Genomic DNA, 18,032 nt, shown 5'->3' on the forward strand with positions numbered 1-18,032 from the left:
GGCCAGACGACCTGGACTATGTCTCTGAGGGCAGGGAAGGCGGAGAAACTAGCGCCATGGTTTCGCATGGATTCGTGGTTGATTATTTCCACTGGACGGTTCCCGACTCCAGCTGAATCGAGGACTGGATGTCCGCCAATACTTCGGAGAGGACCACAGCGGAAGCGATTCATTATTCCGCAGAACAATGCCCGTCGTCCTGAGACTGACCACGCGGCCCAAGCGGGGTGCGATGAATATGATGCTCTCGTTGGAGAATTAGGCAGCCGCGTCCGCTTCCTAACAAGGATCCCATGACTGATGCCAACATTTTGCCAAGTAGAACCCCGAGATTTCTGAGCGCGGAGTTATGTTAGGTGGAGGCCGAAAAGAAGCGGAGCATCGACGTGCAAAGTTGAGAAAGCCTAATTTTCATCGAAGTTTACCGTTAGTGTCAAAGGTGAGGTTAGACTACACTGCAAGAGGCCAAAGTTGGACAGAGGCGCCCGAAAATCCACATTTGGTTGAGAGCCGTTCTTTATATGAAGGCGAAAGTTGGGTATGAATATGTAGTGACCTCAGAACGGAGGGAATTGCCAGTGTGCCAGAAATCGCATTCCATCGGCATTTCCCAAAGTGCATTCAGTCTCCGACATTGGGCGTTTGTCCCCCGCACTGCTGGCGGTTGTCGGGATGATCTTGGCCAGCTTGGCAGAAAGCGATCTTTCCTCCCGTTTCCGTGAACTTCTGGTCGGAATCTAAACACCCTGGAAGGGTGCATGGACTTTCTGGTTGTCGACGATACATGGGACTTTTTCATTCATCTAGGTGCTCTGACGCCCGGGTTTTATCCGCGCATTTTCTCTATAAAAGCACGATGAGAGGAGCCAGAAAGCCTCACCACACCTCGAGATACATCGTCGGATCTCGTGAAGATGTTCAAGAAAGTCGCCCTCACCGCTCTCTGCTTCCTCGCCGTCGCACAGGCCCAACAGGTCGGTCGCGAAGTCGCTGAAAACCACCCCCGTCTCCCGTGGCAGCGTTGCACTCGCAACGGCGGATGCCAGACTGTCTCCAACGGTCAGGTCGTCCTCGACGCCAACTGGCGATGGCTCCACGTCACCGACGGCTACACCAACTGCTACACCGGTAACTCCTGGAACAGCACCGTCTGCTCCGACCCCACCACCTGCGCTCAGCGATGCGCTCTCGAGGGTGCCAACTACCAGCAAACCTACGGTATCACCACCAACGGAGACGCCCTCACCATCAAGTTCCTCACCCGATCCCAACAAACCAACGTCGGTGCTCGTGTCTACCTCATGGAGAACGAGAACCGATACCAGATGTTCAACCTCCTCAACAAGGAGTTCACCTTCGACGTTGACGTCTCCAAGGTTCCTTGCGGTATCAACGGTGCCCTCTACTTCATCCAGATGGACGCCGATGGTGGTATGAGCAAGCAACCCAACAACAGGGCTGGTGCTAAGTACGGTACCGGCTACTGCGACTCTCAGTGCCCCCGTGACATCAAGTTCATTGACGGCGTGGTATGTTCACATTGAAACCCCTCCCAGTTTGACGTTTTCTAATGCTTTTGTCCAATAGGCCAACAGCGCCGACTGGACTCCATCCGAGACCGATCCCAATGCCGGAAGGGGTCGCTACGGCATTTGCTGCGCCGAGATGGATATCTGGGAGGCCAACTCCATCTCCAATGCCTACACCCCCCACCCTTGCCGAACCCAGAACGATGGTGGCTACCAGCGCTGCGAGGGCCGCGACTGCAACCAGCCTCGCTATGAGGGTCTTTGCGATCCTGATGGCTGTGACTACAACCCCTTCCGCATGGGTAACAAGGACTTCTACGGACCCGGAAAGACCGTCGACACCAACAGGAAGATGACCGTCGTCACCCAATTCATCACCCACGACAACACCGACACTGGCACCCTCGTTGACATCCGCCGCCTCTACGTTCAAGACGGCCGTGTCATTGCCAACCCTCCCACCAACTTCCCCGGTCTCATGCCCGCCCACGACTCCATCACCGAGCAGTTCTGCACTGACCAGAAGAACCTCTTCGGCGACTACAGCAGCTTCGCTCGTGACGGTGGTCTCGCTCACATGGGTCGCTCCCTCGCCAAGGGTCACGTCCTCGCTCTCTCCATCTGGAACGACCACGGTGCCCACATGTTGTGGCTCGACTCCAACTACCCCACCGACGCTGACCCCAACAAGCCCGGTATTGCTCGTGGTACCTGCCCGACCACTGGTGGCACCCCCCGTGAAACCGAACAAAACCACCCTGATGCCCAGGTCATCTTCTCCAACATTAAATTCGGTGACATCGGCTCGACTTTCTCTGGTTACTAAACAGGGGTTTCTGTTCACATCGCTCGCGTACCTCTCTTCTACTCTAGCTCTATGTAGTGTACCTTTGCCTGTACAAGAAAACAAACTGCGCTGTGCAATGTAATTCGTTTATCCTCGCTCGCACTGGACCTTGATTGTCACAATTCATTCAAAATAACTATTGATAGTGCCAGCAGTGTAAGAGTCCAAGTTTCAACAGTATCCTACTTCTAGAATGAAGCAAAGTAAACCTTTCGCAGTTAATGGCACCCCAGTTAAAGGCGAGGAGATCCCCGTCTAAATAAGGAGTGAAGGTTGCCTCTTTTGTCGCGTTGCGCGCTTGGCGAAATGCAACCTCAACAACCTAAAAACGTTAATTTTCGACATCCACACCACTGAAATATCCCGCTATTGTGGCTAAACTTCTCACCCGCTTTCGAAGCTGATTCGCCTGGGCGGCCCAGCGCATCACTTTCCAATCATTATGGTCAAAGGTTTATGCAATGCTTCGAATTCACACAACCACAGCAGGCTTCCTATGCTCCCCGTACCAGTCTGAAATCGGGATGCAGCTACGTCGTGCTCAGTCTTGCAGTATCCACGAAATGAAGACAGGATGGCAGATCCTTCCATAGAAGTGATACTGGCGCGCGTGAGGCGTCGATTCGTATCGAGTGAGTCACCCCATTGGCAGTCGCAACCTTGGTACCCAAACTCGCATTCGACTATTCTCGACTAGCATTGGCCCTGGGTGCGCCCGATGCACTATGCGTGGAAATAACCGTGACCCTACTTCATGCATTGACCAGTTGCAAGCTGTCAATCCCCACGCCCCGTTCCCATCGTCCACAGGGTTCTAGCAACGGTATTCAGGCAGCTTGGTTGCTCCTAGCTGAAGTGAATGCAATTATTCCGTTGAATGCTCAAGGCAATTCAACCCCGATCTCGAACCCCGGTCGATACGTACTCGATGTATTATTCCGCCCATTAATCTAGATTTCTGACCCATTCACATCTGGAAGCTTTTCGGTAAACGTAAGGTTCAGAAGGTTTAGATTGAATCTGACCCGCCATATAAGTCAAGCCCAGTTCACAGAGGGGTCCTGTGGTTTGATCCTTACGAGTCGCCAAGGATCGAAGCCGGAGGTGATCCAGGTTCGGAGCTTTGGTTCAATTCGTGCCGCGGAACGGCAACAGACGAGGCTCGACATAAGATTCGCCCTTGAACGCTCTGCACCGGGACTTCTAACGGTTTGAAGGATTTCGCAGTGAAATAAGCGAGTTGGCAACTTTGAGCCCGTCCCAACGTGAACCTTGGGCTCGAATGCTTGAGAAACTACCAGCAGTATATTGAACGGGGAAAGCAGGACCATGGAACGAGCTAATTGAGGGAGATAAAACAGTCAATTGCGACTGTAAATGGGGAGTTGGTTGCCGATACATTTATAATCATGCTTTTCGCACTCGTCCTGACATTTTTGGGCTGCAAGCAACTCAAGGAGCGGTCTGTCCCTGACTTTCACACTTTCAATCTCCGCACGATGGCCTATGTTTCTTGGAACTTGGCATTAATTCTGGGGTTGGAGCTAGCTCCAACGGCAACCATGATCATCTGGTATCACCGTGGTTAGCTTCTTTCGGCTGTCGGTCGAAGTACGTGAGGGCGCTCTTGACTGCCCTCAAGCACTTGTACTTGGAGATCGTGGTGCTTGGAGAAGTGTCCTTCTTGTTCTGCTTGCCCGGACTGCCGGGTTTTATCCGCCACCACAGCCTATAAAAACGCGACGAAATGGTGACGGAAAAGACCAACAACAGGAGACACGTTCTGAGCTCACAAATGTTCAGCAAAGTCGCCCTCACCGCTCTCTGCTTCCTCGCCGTCGCACAGGCCCAACAGGTCGGTCGCGAGGTCGCCGAAAACCACCCCCGTCTCCCATGGCAGCGCTGCACTCGCAACGGTGGATGCCAGACTGTCTCCAACGGTCAGGTCGTCCTCGACGCCAACTGGCGATGGCTCCATGTCACCGACGGCTACACCAACTGCTACACCGGTAACGCCTGGAACAGCTCCGTCTGCTCCGACGGTGCTACCTGCGCCCAGCGATGCGCTCTCGAAGGTGCCAACTACCAACAAACCTACGGTATCACCACCAGCGGAGACGCCCTCACCATCAAGTTCCTCACGCGTTCCGAGCAAACCAACATCGGTGCTCGTGTCTACCTCATGGAGAACGAGGACCGATACCAGATGTTCAACCTCCTCAACAAGGAGTTTACCTTCGACGTTGACGTCTCCAAGGTTCCTTGCGGTATCAACGGTGCCCTCTACTTCATCCAGATGGACGCCGATGGTGGCCTGAGCTCTCAGCCTAACAACAGGGCTGGTGCAAAGTACGGTACCGGCTACTGTGACTCTCAGTGCCCTCGTGACATCAAGTTCATTAACGGCGAGGTATGTTATTGTCGAGACTCCTGACAGTTCCAGCTTTTCTAAGTCTTTCTCGACAGGCTAACAGCGTTGGATGGGAGCCCTCTGAGACCGATCCCAATGCGGGCAAGGGCCAGTACGGCATTTGCTGCGCTGAGATGGATATCTGGGAGGCCAACTCCATTTCGAATGCCTACACTCCCCACCCTTGCCAGACTGTGAATGACGGTGGCTACCAACGTTGCCAGGGCCGCGACTGCAACCAGCCTCGTTATGAGGGTCTTTGCGATCCAGACGGTTGCGACTACAACCCCTTCCGCATGGGTAACAAGGACTTCTACGGACCCGGCAAGACCGTAGACACCAACAGGAAGATGACTGTCGTCACCCAGTTCATCACCCACGACAACACCGACACTGGCACCCTCGTCGACATCCGCCGCCTCTACGTCCAAGACGGCCGTGTCATTGCCAACCCTCCCACCAACTTCCCCGGTCTCATGCCCGCTCATGACTCCATCACCCAGGAATTCTGTGACGACGCCAAGCGAGCATTCGAGGACAACGACAGCTTCGGTAGGAACGGTGGCCTTGCTCACATGGGTCGCTCCCTTGCCAAGGGTCATGTTCTCGCCCTCTCCATCTGGAACGACCACACCGCTCACATGTTGTGGCTCGATTCCAACTACCCCACCGACGCCGACCCCAACAAGCCCGGTATTGCTCGCGGTACCTGCCCAACCACTGGTGGCTCTCCCCGTGACACCGAGCAAAACCACCCTGATGCCCAGGTCATCTTCTCGAATATCAAGTTCGGTGACATCGGCTCGACCTTCTCCGGCAACTAGATTCTTCGAAGAGCACCGCCTCCTAGGATCAGCTGTCCTCGGGCGACATGTCCTGTTTTGTTCACCTTGTCTCTCATCCCGTGTTACACTGGCATTGTGTATATCATTATCCTTGTGTTCCAAAATTTGTAACGACATTCAATACAAACCACCTACTTTCGTGCCCTGTTGACTCGTAGCTCTTGAAGAAGCGTTCGTAAGCCACAGCTCAGTCGCAGATACACTGGCATAGGTCTACAAGTGGCAGCCGTTTTTGTTAACCTGGACCTTGTACTCTTGCCCTGGCGACCAGTTCTTGGCAGTATGGGGTGAACGTTAACAGAGAAGTGTTCCTGTGTTTGCACTTTGAGCTCTTGACATATCGCGGGATATAACCTCTGGGCATCGGGGCATACGCTTTTCCTTCCTAAAATGGATTTTCATTATCCTCTTTCGTGAGGGAGCATTCCCTTGGCGAGCGAAAAGTCCGAAACCTTAATAGATAGTATCTGAAATCAGCCGGCCTCCCGAGCCAATTGCGTTTGGGCCTTTGAAGTGTTCATACTCCAGAATTGGCGCCATTTGAACTTTTGTTCTTGCATATCTCTTATGAATTCATCACCACTAGTATACATTAATAGCAAACTGGGCCAGAATTACTAGTCTCCGCTCGAATAACCAGTAACTCCGCAAGATATTGCCCACGTCTGGGCTCGTTTAACTGTGTCCGATACCCGATGGAGACTGTGTCTCCATATCATGGCGTCGATTACAACACCCTTATTTAAATGGCTCGAAATAACAACTTGCGTGTCCAGAACAAGATTATCCAAACCAGCGCGATGAGTCGACAAGCAACGGGGCCCAGATAGGCGTATGTCTAGACCACTTGAGTGCGAGAAAGGAAAACGCGGCACCGATATGTACTGCTAAAAAAGGGCGGCTCGACTTGCCAGCTTGCTCGGTTCGATTACTGATTCAGATACCATCCAATTGCATCTTCGAGGGATGGTACCATCGTTCCGGGACACGGCTCATTTACGATCGATCTCTAATGCACAGGATAGAACAAAGGATGCAGCCTTTCAAACCTTCTATCCTCTCCCATCCCTCTACTCATAACCTGTCACGGTGATTGTCCTACAGTCATCAGCTCTCCGGAAGCTAAGAGCGGTTGCGAGCATCCAAACTCCCGTGAATACCTCGAACGATGAGCAGGTTATCGATTCATTATTCCGCCAGTTGAATCTAGATGGACCGCTGGAATGACTACCTGGGTTGTTTTCGGGAAATGCGAGAAGATTAGAATCCATTCAGATGGAATCTGCAAATACAAACGGCTCGAAAGTCGTTCACAGCGAGGTCTTGTGGTTGATCGGAACTCAATGCCAAGAGAAGAAGCGCAGCGATCCAAATGCGGAGTTTAGGTTGGTCGTTTCTGCCGTTGAGCGGCGCGTTCCTCTGTATCGTCTTTAGTGGAAAGCTCAGTAGCAAGGGCAAGACTTCAAAGCAAGTAGTACATGTGGCAATAGCGCAGAGTCAGACTATGAAACTCTCGAATTTGTTTTGGTCCCATGGGTCATGTATTTCGCCATCGCTACTGATAAGCCATGAACAGGCAGTAAAACAGGGTATTGCCCAAGATATGGCCAGCAGAAAATTAAAGTATTCGCTTTAATGGGTCCATTGGCCAGCCAGAGAGCTCTGCAGGTCTTTCCTCCCTGTCTATTAACGTGCAAGTGACCCATTCGGCAAGGGTTCTTTGAGCCAAGGGCAACAATGGACTGCTTCGATCTCCGCTTGATAGTGGTGCAGGCCGAAAGGCTTGGCACTGATAGAGTTAGACAGCGACCATGATCATCTGCACAGAAATCTGCGTGCTTCGTGTGATTCATCGGTTTTAACGCTGGATAACACTCGAAGGAAAGTTCAAGGACTCTTTCCTTCAGTTCATCCATGGGCTCTCAGGACGTGTTTCTCTTTGCCAAAGACTGCCGGACTTTATCCGCGTAACTTGGTGTATAAAAGCACAACCCTGGCCAGGTAAAATGCTCCAGCAGCAGGAGAACACTCAATGTCCCCTGACATGATCGGTAAAACCGTCCTCACCGCCCTCTTCTTCCTCGCAGTGACACACGCCCAACAGGTGGGCCGTGAGGTCACCGAAACCCACCCCCGTCTCCCGTGGCAGCGCTGCTCTCGCAACGGTGGATGCCAGACTGTCTCCAACGGTCAGGTCGTCCTCGACGCCAACTGGCGATGGCTCCATGTCACCGATGGCTACACCAACTGCTACACTGGAAACACCTGGAACACATCCGTTTGTTCAAGCGCAACCACTTGTGCCCAGAGGTGCGCGCTTGAGGGTGCCAACTACCAGCAAACCTACGGTATCACAGCCAGCGGCAACGCCCTTACCATTAAGTTCCTCACTCGTTCGCAGCAAACCAACGTCGGTGCTCGCGTCTACCTCATGGAGAGCGATACTCGATATCAAATGTTCAACCTTCTCAACAAGGAGTTTACCTTCGACGTCGATGTCTCCAAGGTTCCATGCGGTATCAACGGTGCCCTCTACTTCATCCAGATGGACGCCGATGGGGGTATGAGCAAGTTCTCTGGCAACAAGGCCGGGGCCAAGTACGGTACTGGCTACTGTGATTCGCAGTGCCCCCGTGACATCAAGTTCATTAACGGTGAGGTATGTTCCAACCGAGACTCTTTCCAGTTGCCTTTTCGTAATCCTTGTCCAACAGGCCAACAGCGTCGGATGGGAGCCTTCTGAGAGTGACCCGAACGCGGGCAGAGGCCAGTACGGCATTTGCTGCGCTGAGATGGATATCTGGGAGGCTAACTCCATTTCCAACGCCTACACCCCTCACCCTTGTCGCACCACGAACGACGGTGGCTACCAACGCTGCCAAGGACGTGACTGCAACCAGCCTCGTTATGAGGGTCTTTGCGATCCTGACGGTTGCGACTACAACCCTTTCCGTATGGGTAACCGCGAATTCTACGGCCCTGGAAAGACCGTCGACACCAACAGGAAGTTCACTGTTGTGACCCAATTCATTACCGACAACAACTCTGACACTGGTACCCTCGTCGACATCCGCCGCCTCTACGTCCAAGACGGCCGTGTCATTGCCAACCCTCCCACCAACTTCCCCGGTCTCATGCCCGCCCACGACTCCATCACTCAGCAATTCTGTGACGACGCCAAGCGAGCATTCGAGGACAACGACAGCTTTGGCAGGAACGGTGGTCTTGCTCACATGGGTCGCTCCCTTGCCAAGGGCCATGTCCTCGCCCTTTCCATTTGGAATGATCACACTGCCAACATGCTTTGGCTCGACAGTTCTTACCCCACCGACGCCGACCCCAACAAGCCTGGTATCGCCCGTGGCACCTGCCCTACCACTGGCGGGAAGCCCAAGGACACCGAGCAGAACCATCCCGATGCCCAAGTCATTTTCTCCAACATCAAGTTTGGTGACATCGGCTCGACCTTCTCCGGCAACTAGATTCGTGAAGAGCACCGCCTTTCAGGATCAATTTTCCTTTAACGGCTTCATTTTGTACCTCAAGGAGTGTAGGGGAAAGTTTCCAAAAGGTGTAGTTGTGGACAGTCAGTCGATTTGCTTCTCGTGTCTTGTTTCATGGATTCCTCTCTTATAATCGGTACTTCTCGTAAAACCGTTGAAATTATTGAAATTATCAAGTTCGTTGCTATCTTTGTCTAGATTGTCGTCCGACCGGAGCTCCATCCTGTTTCCTGGGCGGACAGTAGCTGGACGCCAACAGAGGGCTCCCCGCAATCGAACGGCGGGTCAGCCTAACGTCAGTCATATGTTATCACCTTTCCCTTCAGAGACTGCAAGTCTTTTTCTCGTCTCTTTTCGTTTTGGTCCGCTACGCCTGCCAAACGGTTCAGGAAGACGGGTGAAAATAGGAAAGGCCCAGAGACTCCAGGAGACTAACCCAATGTCAGGAAAGAGCCTTTCAAATCGATTTCCCATCGCATAGACAGCGTAGGTCTGGTTAAAATGACTACCACTAGACCAGGTACCGTCAATGCCATGCAACTTCAATGGAACACACTATAGTAATGATTCCTCTGCCGGTACCTTGACCAAAAGACGCCTCCTTTGCGCTCAGTCGGAGGGAATTCGAAGTGCCATTCCCAACTACAAAGTCAACTTCCTTGGTCCCCTCCTCCCAGGTGATTCCGTCACGGAGAAGTCATTTACCGACGTGAAGAACGCCTTCCAGGGCATCCAGATGCAGATGGCATGGCAGGGCATGGTACAATCTGGTGCCAGTTTGGCCAAGGGGTTCTAACGCTCGGCATACGCTGTCAACGTGATCCGGCTCGACAGCAGCTACCCTGTTAATGGGGTTCCCGCAATGTGCAGGCACGTATTCGAATGACTTGCAAACTGGTGGAGTATTAACATAGATCGAATACCCCGTACGCAGACAGTCAAAGGGAGAATTTCATTAAGTAGTATTTCCATTGGTCATTCTCCTTTTGGCGTTAGTATACAGTAGTGCTCCAGAGTACTCCTGGTGCATTAATATTGTGCTTAGCACTGGCATGGGTCTTCGGAATCGTGACCGCGTGGAAAGATCAAATCGCGTATCATCCATGTTCTTGGCGAATACAAATGGTCTTCTGCCATGTCCTCTTCAGCTGCCATCACCAGCCCCGTGGCTGGCCACGATAGTCTCGTAACTGTTTCTGAGCAACCTCTCCTACTACCTTACCACAATGTCGAGCCCCTCCATCTCTCCTGGTGTCACCAAGTTCAGTGAACAAGATCGTGAAGGACACTCTGCACCCTGGATCCAGCCCAAGAAGAACATTGTCCTGACTTCTCATGGCCGCCCACCGTGGTCAGTACCTGGCACGAGACATGTATTGGAACAGGAGCACCATAGGCTGAAGCCTCTACAGGTACGGTGAAGATGGTCAGCGAATCTGTGATGCTTTCGTCATTGGGATAGCTGGTACGTTCAGGCGCACTCAATGAAGTCGTTGTTAATTCACCCTACTTGGTCTCTTTGGCAGGTGGTTCGGCGAGTGGAAAGGTCTAGTTACCTCTGATAGCTGTGCATGTGACTGGGGCGGCTTTGACGAACCTACAATCCACAGACCCATGTGGCTCGGGAAATTGTGAAAAAATTAGGTTCCATACCAACTGTGATCATCCTCTCCCAGGCAAGTAGCGGACAGTCTGCCTTCATCTCCAGGCCACTAACCCAGATCTAGGACAGCTTCTACAAGTACCACACCCCCGAGGAACTCGTCCTCGCTCATGCTAATAAATTGGATTTTGACCATCCCGATGCTCTCGACATGCCTATCTTCGCTTCGGTATGTTATCTCCCCACTGTTGTTACTAACAACGTTCTGACTTGATTCCCAGTGCTTGGCTGACCTGAAGGCAGGGAAGCAATCAAACATTCCAATTTACTCTTTCTCCGAGCATCAGAGGCTCGAGGAGAAGAAGTATCTTTATGGCGCTAGTGTCATCATTGGTAGGGTATCTGTTCCTCGAGGCGTTCAGAGATACCTACGAGTGATCCACCTTGCTTAGCGGAAGGAATCATGGCTTTGGTAGATCCCTCTCTAAGGGCGCTATACGATCTCAAGGTATGTCCCACGAATATCTATAAGGTAGAGCCTCTGTTCAGATATCTTATCTGCCCAACAGGTCTTCGTTCAATGTGATCCAGACCTTATGCTCGCACGTCGTATAAAACGAGACGTGAAAGAGCGTGGACGTGCTGTGGATGGCATTCTAGACCAGTCAGTCCCAATCCCTGCGGTCTGTGCCGTATCGAAGTAACCATGGCCAACACAGGTACCTTCGTTATGTGAAACCGTCCTACGACAATTTCGTCCGCCCGACTGCCGCTCATGCTGACATTGTATGTCTTAAGGTACCTTTATGCCCCTTTCTCCTGACATGTCCTCTAGATCGTTCCTGGGTCAAACAATGCTGTGGCGATAGACTTGATGTGTACCCACATACGACAGCAACTTCAAGAACGGTCCAAACGATTCCGCGGGAAGATTGCAATCCCGCACTTGTACCTACCCTCCAAGTCTGGTGCATCCACGCCTGAAAGTACGATAGAGGACCTAGATTTGCACATCATGCCCCAGACTCGACAAATTGAGGTCAGTGCGGCCAATTCATCAGAGGGGCTAATGCTCAAACATAGACACACAGGGTATTTTCACCATCCTTCGCGATAAGGATTCCAGCCGCCAGGATTTCGTGTTTTTCGCTGACCGCCTTGCAACACTTTTGGTGGAACATGCGCTGCAATTCTTGCCTTACACTCCCAAAACTGTTGTCACTCCAGTCGGTGCTGAATACGATGGCCAGAAGCAGGCTGCCAAGGTGTGCGACTTGGCCGTCCCCCATCTCTTTGCGATTCTGACTTTTCTTCCTGTGACAGTACGTTTGCGGTGTGACTATCATGCGATCGTATGTCTCGCCAGCCATGTCTGAAGGAACGCAAAAGGTTACTGACGATCATCATAGCGGCGGTGCTCTCGAACGAGGATTCCGTCGAGTAATCAACGACGTGCCTGTGGGTTCACTTCTTGTCCAATCGGACTTTACAACGGGCGATCCCCTCCTACTGCAAGTGATGCTCCCCCAGTACGTCAAACTCCGACATCTGGCAGAAGAGACTTGGGTGTTCCTTTTGGACGCGCAAATCGGGACTGCTGCAGCTGCGTTTATGGCCATCCGCGTTTTGCTCGACCATGGCGTGAAGGAAGATCATATCATCTTTGTGACGTTCCTTGTGGCGAGGACGGGTGGTGTTAGCGTGTTGAGAAGGGCGTTCCCTGGTGTTAAGATCATCTGTGGTGCAGTTGATGAGCACATGAAGGAAGGATGGATGGAGGGTTACAAGGGCGAGGGCAACCCTGATGGACGAGGCCGGGCGGTGTGGCTGATGCAGCCTGGGATGGGCCAAATCGGTAAGGCCTCGCTTCTCGTTCCGAGACATGGTTCTGACCGTCATGCTTCAGGCGATCGATATTATCTATGATTCAAGGTTTTAGGATGCTTGGACTTTCATTTTCTCAAGACGGTTAGGTCAATAGATTCGAGTTATCTACATAGCGGATATATACAGGATTATTCATTCTGCAGAGGAAGGTCCGAGAGCGATATCGACAACAAGCAACAAAGAGAAAGGGATACAGTGGCCTTTTCTAGCAGATGAATAGAATGGACGTATCCTACCAAAAGGTCAGCAAATTGGATCAGAGGCGAGGGAACTAGTAGGCATACCATCGGATGCGAGCTGGAGAGCTGCAGTAATTAATGAACGTCATGATCAGATGTATGTGGATGACAGTAGCGTAATTTAAACCTACCTGAGGCTTCTGACTGTACTTTGAACGAAGAATTTCTCGTACATTGACCAGAAGCTCTTGGTAACTCTGTTGGTGTTTGGCAGCTAAGGGACAGTCAGTTCTGTATCATGCCCGTCAAGCACTTGTACGACATACTCAGAGCAGAAATGAAGGCCTGAAATTAGAAACGACAGTCAGCAACTTGGACACACTGCATCATTGATGAAAGGACGCACGTAGCTCATTGCACCAGTGGCCTGGCCTGCTTCTTGGGTATCAGCACTAGTCTGTGAATCCTTGCAGCCGCTAAACGAGATCTGAGAAAGCGGCGATTAGAGTGCAACGCAACACAAACGGGGCAAAGGTGCTTACGACGTCTGCAGGACTGGTGCGAGTTGCTTTGGCAATTTTGTCCGCCTTCTGGGAGCTTCCGGTAGCAGTCTTAACCAAGCCCATCGCGGATTTGAAGACGCCACCCATGTCACCACGAGCATAGGAGGTCACAGCGGATAGGAGGCCTTGGCCTGCTTCAGCAGCAAGGTTGGGTTCCTTGATTTTACCTTCGGTCGAATACTATCGAAAAAGGTCAGTACAATTGATTCGCCCAGTGCCTCTGGAAACGACCTACGATGTAAGGAAGATCTAGGGATAGCGAGGTCAAGTGAGGAGCTGTGGCTTCATAACATTCTTCATCGATTTCTTACCAAGGGCTGAACCAGAGTGACAAGACTACATCGGATTTCAGTTCGAGCTGAGCGATTGGCTAGAAGTCAAGCTTACGTCGAAGATGGCGGTCAACCGGCAACCTGCAGGCAGGGGCTTAACCATGATGTCGTGGATCTCATCGTCGACGATATGTCCATTGGATTCGAAGTCGACCTTTTGGGATGCGGTTAGTCCAAGAAGAGCAGTAACTACGGAACCTCCCTACGGGGTAGATAACTGGAATGAATGATGTCAGGACAAGAAATACACGACTTGGCTTGGACTGACCTTCGTCATAGCCATCAGCTTCATCTCCATCTCTATCCTTGGTTTGACCTCCGTGTCCAGAGACTGAAAGGTTTGGGTTAGTCAATTGACGCTGCTGAAAGACGGGGGTGACTTACAGTGGAAGAAGAGGGCATCGTTTGGTTGAGCTCCTGCGACCAGCCATTTCATCGCTTGACGCTAGCAACCCATTAGCATGATTACATCCTTCATCGATGATATGCTTACTATGTTGGAAGCGGTGGGCCTCATACGGGGGTTTGACTCGTCATCGGTTAAAGTAACGATGTCGCCCTCCTTGTAACCCCACTGGTCTATACCAGCGCTGATCGTGAGTCGTCGTTGATCAGATAGAGAAAGCAAGGTCATACCAGTAAGGAAGCGCTTGATATTCTTAACATCGTTGATGCACCCCCGAAGTTCACCACTTTGGCCGATGTAGTTGATTCCGATCTAAAAAGAGAGAGCCAAGGGGTGGTTAGTCGCCCGTGTCAATCAGACAGATAGCGGACGTGATCCACAAAGAGAACGAACCAGCAAAGCCTTCTTCTTTCCAGTACACTGCGAGTATTGGAAGTAGGGTTGCACATCTCTGCCTCCGGGTGTCTGCGAGTGAGGTCCGTAATGTTGGACTTGGCTGGGTGGCATGTGCGGGGCAGCATAGCTAGGTTGATAACCGGCTTGGTGAGACGGGGGAGGTGGAGGCGGTTGGTTGTTCTGTCTCCATTGAGCGCCTGGGAAGCCGCGAGTTGCTGGCTGGGGAGGAGGACCTGGAGGCGGAGTGTATCCGCTATTATCGACGAAGGTTTAAGTTGGGAATCCAATAATGACATATAGCGATGAATACGAACCCTTGCGGGGGGCCTTGTGGGAAGCCGTACCTGGATCTTGATGAGAACTGCTGTAGAACTATTAAAAGATGGCTGCGACTCACCCAGCGGGCGGAGGTCCAGGGGGCGGTGCGAATCTGCAAAGTCCTCGTTGGTCGGCGCTGTTCTCTGTTATGAGCAGTGTCCGGGACTTACCCAGCTGGAGGTGGTGGGCCCTGGTACCTGTGAATCGAAGGCCTTCAATCCACATTCTAGCCGCAATGAGCCCTTTGGAAAACATACCCGCTGGGAGGACCGTATGCCGGAGCGTAACCTGGGTTGTACCCTGGAGCAGGCAGGGGCCCTGGAGGAGGCGCGAAGCCACCGCTAAGAACGCTTCAGTTGCATTCTACCTGTTCACGTTCGAAGTGGACCTACGGGCTCGGGAACGATGGAAAGCTATTGAAATATGTCAAAATTTAGTAATCATCCGACTGAAAGCTGATCATAATCATACGCTGGGGGTGCATCGTGGCCTTGGTGGTTGTCGTTGTTCCACATTCTGATTTAGAGAGATTAGTTGAGGTTGTGGTTGTAGAGGAAGAAAGCAAGTTGAAAGCTGTTCAGCGCAAGTTGGCTCATTATAGAGGGCACCGATCACACTGCCGCGACACTGCCACCCATGAGCGCGCCCTGTCAGTGTCAATCAAGCCCGCCGTACACTCTTTTTGGTAATTGTCTACGAGCAACGCTCTTTGTTATGAACCACGACAAGCGACGCGAAGCACCTCATCCGTCCCCGGGCAGCATCGATCAACGGCAGCAGAAGGCGACTCTCCGCCATCGGATGGGACGAAGCTGGACGAAGGCGACCTCAGGATCTTGTCTTTGTACCGGGACACTAAGTGTAAATTGGCCGACCTAGTACGACATAGCAGCAGCTGAACATCACCAACACACCGCACTCGGTGGGATGATGTCGTAGTCTCGATAGCAAAGCGAATCTGGCGAGGCGACACTCCCCGACGCCAGCGTCTGTGAACAGCCTCTGGATTTCCGGCTGCAGTGACTTTGAGAGTCGCCAAGTAGTCTCGAGTCATCGTCGCGAACGTCTTGCCCAAGGCAATCCAAAATCGTATTCACACAGCTACGAAGGACCCAAGGGGAGGCGACTATCCACCGGCCATGGTCAGCTATATCTGTTCAGTCCGCGCCTGGCACTGGGCATGCTTCCTCGTACACACAGTCACACATTTAGTCCACCGGAGGATTCTGGGGCCCATCACCATACACTGCTTGGGTAATTCCGCAGCACTTTGATCAGGGGTTCTAGAGCCCGATCTAATGGCCTCCGAGCGGCCACTCGTTGCGATTTTTTCAGCACGGAGTATACATTTTACAACGATGACTTGGTGAGTCGTAATTGTTTCAATTCCAGGGTCCTTCGCGGTCACCTTTTCCCGGACAGGAGTCCCTAGGACTCATCGAGGCTTGGGACGAGGAGAAGCGAGCTCGATTGCGTTCTAGTGGTAACACAGGTTGCTATCGGTGGAGTCTCTCATGTGGAGCTGATCATTCGATCTGCAAAAGTCACGAAGGAAACTGTTGATGTTGGGGAGAGAGATGTAATGTGAGCAGAGTAAACGTCCAACCCCTGCGAGGCTGAGAGAGGGCTACGGGGAGAGAGGACCGCTACGCTTCAGGTGAAAGAATAGAGTATTCTGGGCAGTAAACACACGAAGAATGCGAAGAGTTCTTAGTGAGAGCAGAAACGTGGATGAAATTGAGTGATCTGATGGTTGTCGAGTCCGGTGACGGCGGCATTATGCCAAGCCAACAAGGGAATGTTTGGCCGTGAATTTATAAATTACCGCCGCCAGTCGGTTCTTCATTCTTCTCACCTTTTTCCTTCACCGCATATAACCCTCTTCGACCTTTGTCTCCAAATCGTCGCTTCGTTTCTAACCATGGTCTCTCCTTTTGCACCCCTCACTCTCCTCGCCTTCGCTGCTGCCGCCCTTGCACAGGGTGTCCTTAGAATCGAAACTCCGTGAGTGCCAGCACAACACACAACACCACCCAGCACTCTCTCTGACTCCCACACGCAGCGCTGGTGTCACCGTTTGCCGACCCACTCAATTCACTTTTGAAGGTGGTGAACGTACGTACACTCCTCCATATACGTGTCTCGACACCGTCCTAACGCTTTTCTTTTAGCCCCTTACTTCTTGGTTCGTATTTTCCAGTTATTCTGGCGTGATTTTGAAGGCTGAAACCCGAATTTCACCTTATCCTTCGTCCAACAGACGTGAGTGATCCTGCAACATTCATCATACGCCACACATCTGACACAGTCTCGCAGTGCCTACCCCGCTGGTCAACCTACCGCTCCCCCTACCATCGACTTTGGTGAAATCAACGCCAGCCCCTTCCGATGGACCGCCAACCTCCCCGCCGGCACCAGCCTCTTCTTGAGGTTGATCGACAGCAACGGTACTCCCGCTGAATCCGGCTCGTTCACCATTCTTGAGGGCTGTAAGTACTTCTTTGCCTAATAGGGTCGACTGCCCCTCTAAACTTATCGTTCTCCACAGCGTCCACCGATTGCATTGGTCAAGAACCTGATGGTGAAGACGGTGATGATGAGACTCCCGCCCCTCCCGCTGGTAGCGGCTCTGCCCCTGCTCCTCCTGCTGGCACCCCCTCCACTCCCTCCGCCCCTGGTGCCGGTTCATCCGGTGCTCCCAGCTCCGCTTCCTCTGGCGCTTCCACCTCCAGCAGTGCCCGCCCCACCCAGAGCGGTGCCGCCGATGACGAGGAAGACGGTGCCTTGTCCACCTTCGTCTCTACTGGTGCCATCGGTCTCGGTGCCATCGCTGCCGCCGCCATCCTTCTTTAAGAAGTCCCAGTCTAGTCCTTCAAAATATACCTGTGATGCCCTTTTACGCTTTTCCTGGACCTTACTAGCGCATCGATCTATCTTAATAGGTTTATAGATTCGTGACTGACTTTCTATTCGATTCTAACCAATGCCCTGTTGTTGTCACCCATGTTGTCTTCGTGCGAGGGACAGTCTTCCTTAAAGAGTTTATTAATCTTCCTTTTGCAGGATGTTGTACGCTTTTTTGACCAATACTAAATTCTGCGTCCGTTCCTTAACACCCGCTCGAGTGTGTCATGTTATCACCAATGTCCCAAAAGGCTTCTCTGCTCCCTGACCATGGCAACGTCTTTGGAACAAACGTTTTGCCAGCCATACC

The 18,032-nt window shown here is 52.1% G+C and overlaps 7 protein-coding genes across 7 annotated transcripts; 6 read left to right on the forward strand and 1 right to left on the reverse strand.

Annotated features, from left to right (window-relative positions):
* Nucleotides 1-914: 914 nt before the first annotated feature.
* CC1G_12409 (cellobiohydrolase I-I) lies at nucleotides 915-2,355 on the forward strand (the record flags this gene model as incomplete). Its single annotated transcript, XM_001836316.1, has 2 exons — nucleotides 915-1,529; nucleotides 1,588-2,355. The coding sequence occupies 2 exons, from the start codon at nucleotides 915-917 to the stop codon at nucleotides 2,353-2,355; spliced, it is 1,383 nt and encodes a 460-aa protein (XP_001836368.1).
* A 1,816-nt stretch (nucleotides 2,356-4,171) lies between these two features.
* Nucleotides 4,172-5,610, forward strand: CC1G_12410 (cellobiohydrolase I-I; the record flags this gene model as incomplete). Its single annotated transcript, XM_001836317.1, has 2 exons — nucleotides 4,172-4,786; nucleotides 4,843-5,610. 2 exons carry the CDS (start codon nucleotides 4,172-4,174, stop codon nucleotides 5,608-5,610), a joined length of 1,383 nt encoding a protein of 460 aa, XP_001836369.1.
* A 2,065-nt stretch (nucleotides 5,611-7,675) lies between these two features.
* Nucleotides 7,676-9,113, forward strand: CC1G_12411 (cellobiohydrolase I-II; the record flags this gene model as incomplete). The annotated part of the gene is made up of 2 exons (XM_001836318.2): nucleotides 7,676-8,290; nucleotides 8,346-9,113. The coding sequence occupies 2 exons, from the start codon at nucleotides 7,676-7,678 to the stop codon at nucleotides 9,111-9,113; spliced, it is 1,383 nt and encodes a 460-aa protein (XP_001836370.2).
* Nucleotides 9,114-9,663: 550 nt separating this feature from the next.
* Nucleotides 9,664-9,930, forward strand: CC1G_12412 (hypothetical protein; the record flags this gene model as incomplete). Its single annotated transcript, XM_001836319.1, has 1 exon — nucleotides 9,664-9,930. One exon carries the CDS (start codon nucleotides 9,664-9,666, stop codon nucleotides 9,928-9,930), a length of 267 nt encoding a protein of 88 aa, XP_001836371.1.
* A 430-nt stretch (nucleotides 9,931-10,360) lies between these two features.
* CC1G_12413 (uridine/cytidine kinase) lies at nucleotides 10,361-12,663 on the forward strand (the record flags this gene model as incomplete). Its single annotated transcript, XM_001836320.1, has 13 exons — nucleotides 10,361-10,485; nucleotides 10,547-10,599; nucleotides 10,779-10,824; nucleotides 10,867-10,966; nucleotides 11,019-11,130; nucleotides 11,190-11,245; nucleotides 11,307-11,401; nucleotides 11,457-11,523; nucleotides 11,573-11,776; nucleotides 11,829-12,002; nucleotides 12,061-12,089; nucleotides 12,147-12,592; nucleotides 12,644-12,663. 13 exons carry the CDS (start codon nucleotides 10,361-10,363, stop codon nucleotides 12,661-12,663), a joined length of 1,527 nt encoding a protein of 508 aa, XP_001836372.1.
* Nucleotides 12,664-12,687: 24 nt separating this feature from the next.
* CC1G_12414 (metacaspase) lies at nucleotides 12,688-15,364 on the reverse strand. The gene is made up of 21 exons (XM_001836321.2): nucleotides 15,290-15,364; nucleotides 15,211-15,231; nucleotides 15,076-15,159; nucleotides 14,989-15,015; nucleotides 14,898-14,930; nucleotides 14,815-14,844; nucleotides 14,498-14,753; nucleotides 14,335-14,416; nucleotides 14,192-14,277; nucleotides 14,083-14,143; nucleotides 13,967-14,029; nucleotides 13,905-13,915; nucleotides 13,754-13,852; nucleotides 13,678-13,702; nucleotides 13,602-13,615; nucleotides 13,346-13,546; nucleotides 13,210-13,290; nucleotides 13,130-13,148; nucleotides 12,995-13,077; nucleotides 12,909-12,929; nucleotides 12,688-12,856 (listed from the first exon to the last, which is right to left on the reverse strand). The coding sequence occupies exons 1-21, from the start codon at nucleotides 15,331-15,333 to the stop codon at nucleotides 12,830-12,832; spliced, it is 1,368 nt and encodes a 455-aa protein (XP_001836373.2). The 5' UTR covers nucleotides 15,334-15,364; the 3' UTR covers nucleotides 12,688-12,829.
* Nucleotides 15,365-16,739: 1,375 nt separating this feature from the next.
* Nucleotides 16,740-17,929, forward strand: CC1G_12415 (hypothetical protein; the record flags this gene model as incomplete). The annotated part of the gene is made up of 5 exons (XM_001836322.2): nucleotides 16,740-16,822; nucleotides 16,881-16,933; nucleotides 16,990-17,003; nucleotides 17,127-17,307; nucleotides 17,367-17,929. The coding sequence occupies 5 exons, from the start codon at nucleotides 16,740-16,742 to the stop codon at nucleotides 17,669-17,671; spliced, it is 636 nt and encodes a 211-aa protein (XP_001836374.1). The 3' UTR covers nucleotides 17,672-17,929.
* Between the last annotated feature and the right edge of the window lie 103 nt (nucleotides 17,930-18,032).

Source organism: Coprinopsis cinerea, assembly GCF_000182895.1.
Source record: "Coprinopsis cinerea okayama7#130 chromosome 4 map unlocalized cont3.4, whole genome shotgun sequence".
NCBI classification, from domain to species: domain Eukaryota; kingdom Fungi; phylum Basidiomycota; class Agaricomycetes; order Agaricales; family Psathyrellaceae; genus Coprinopsis; species Coprinopsis cinerea.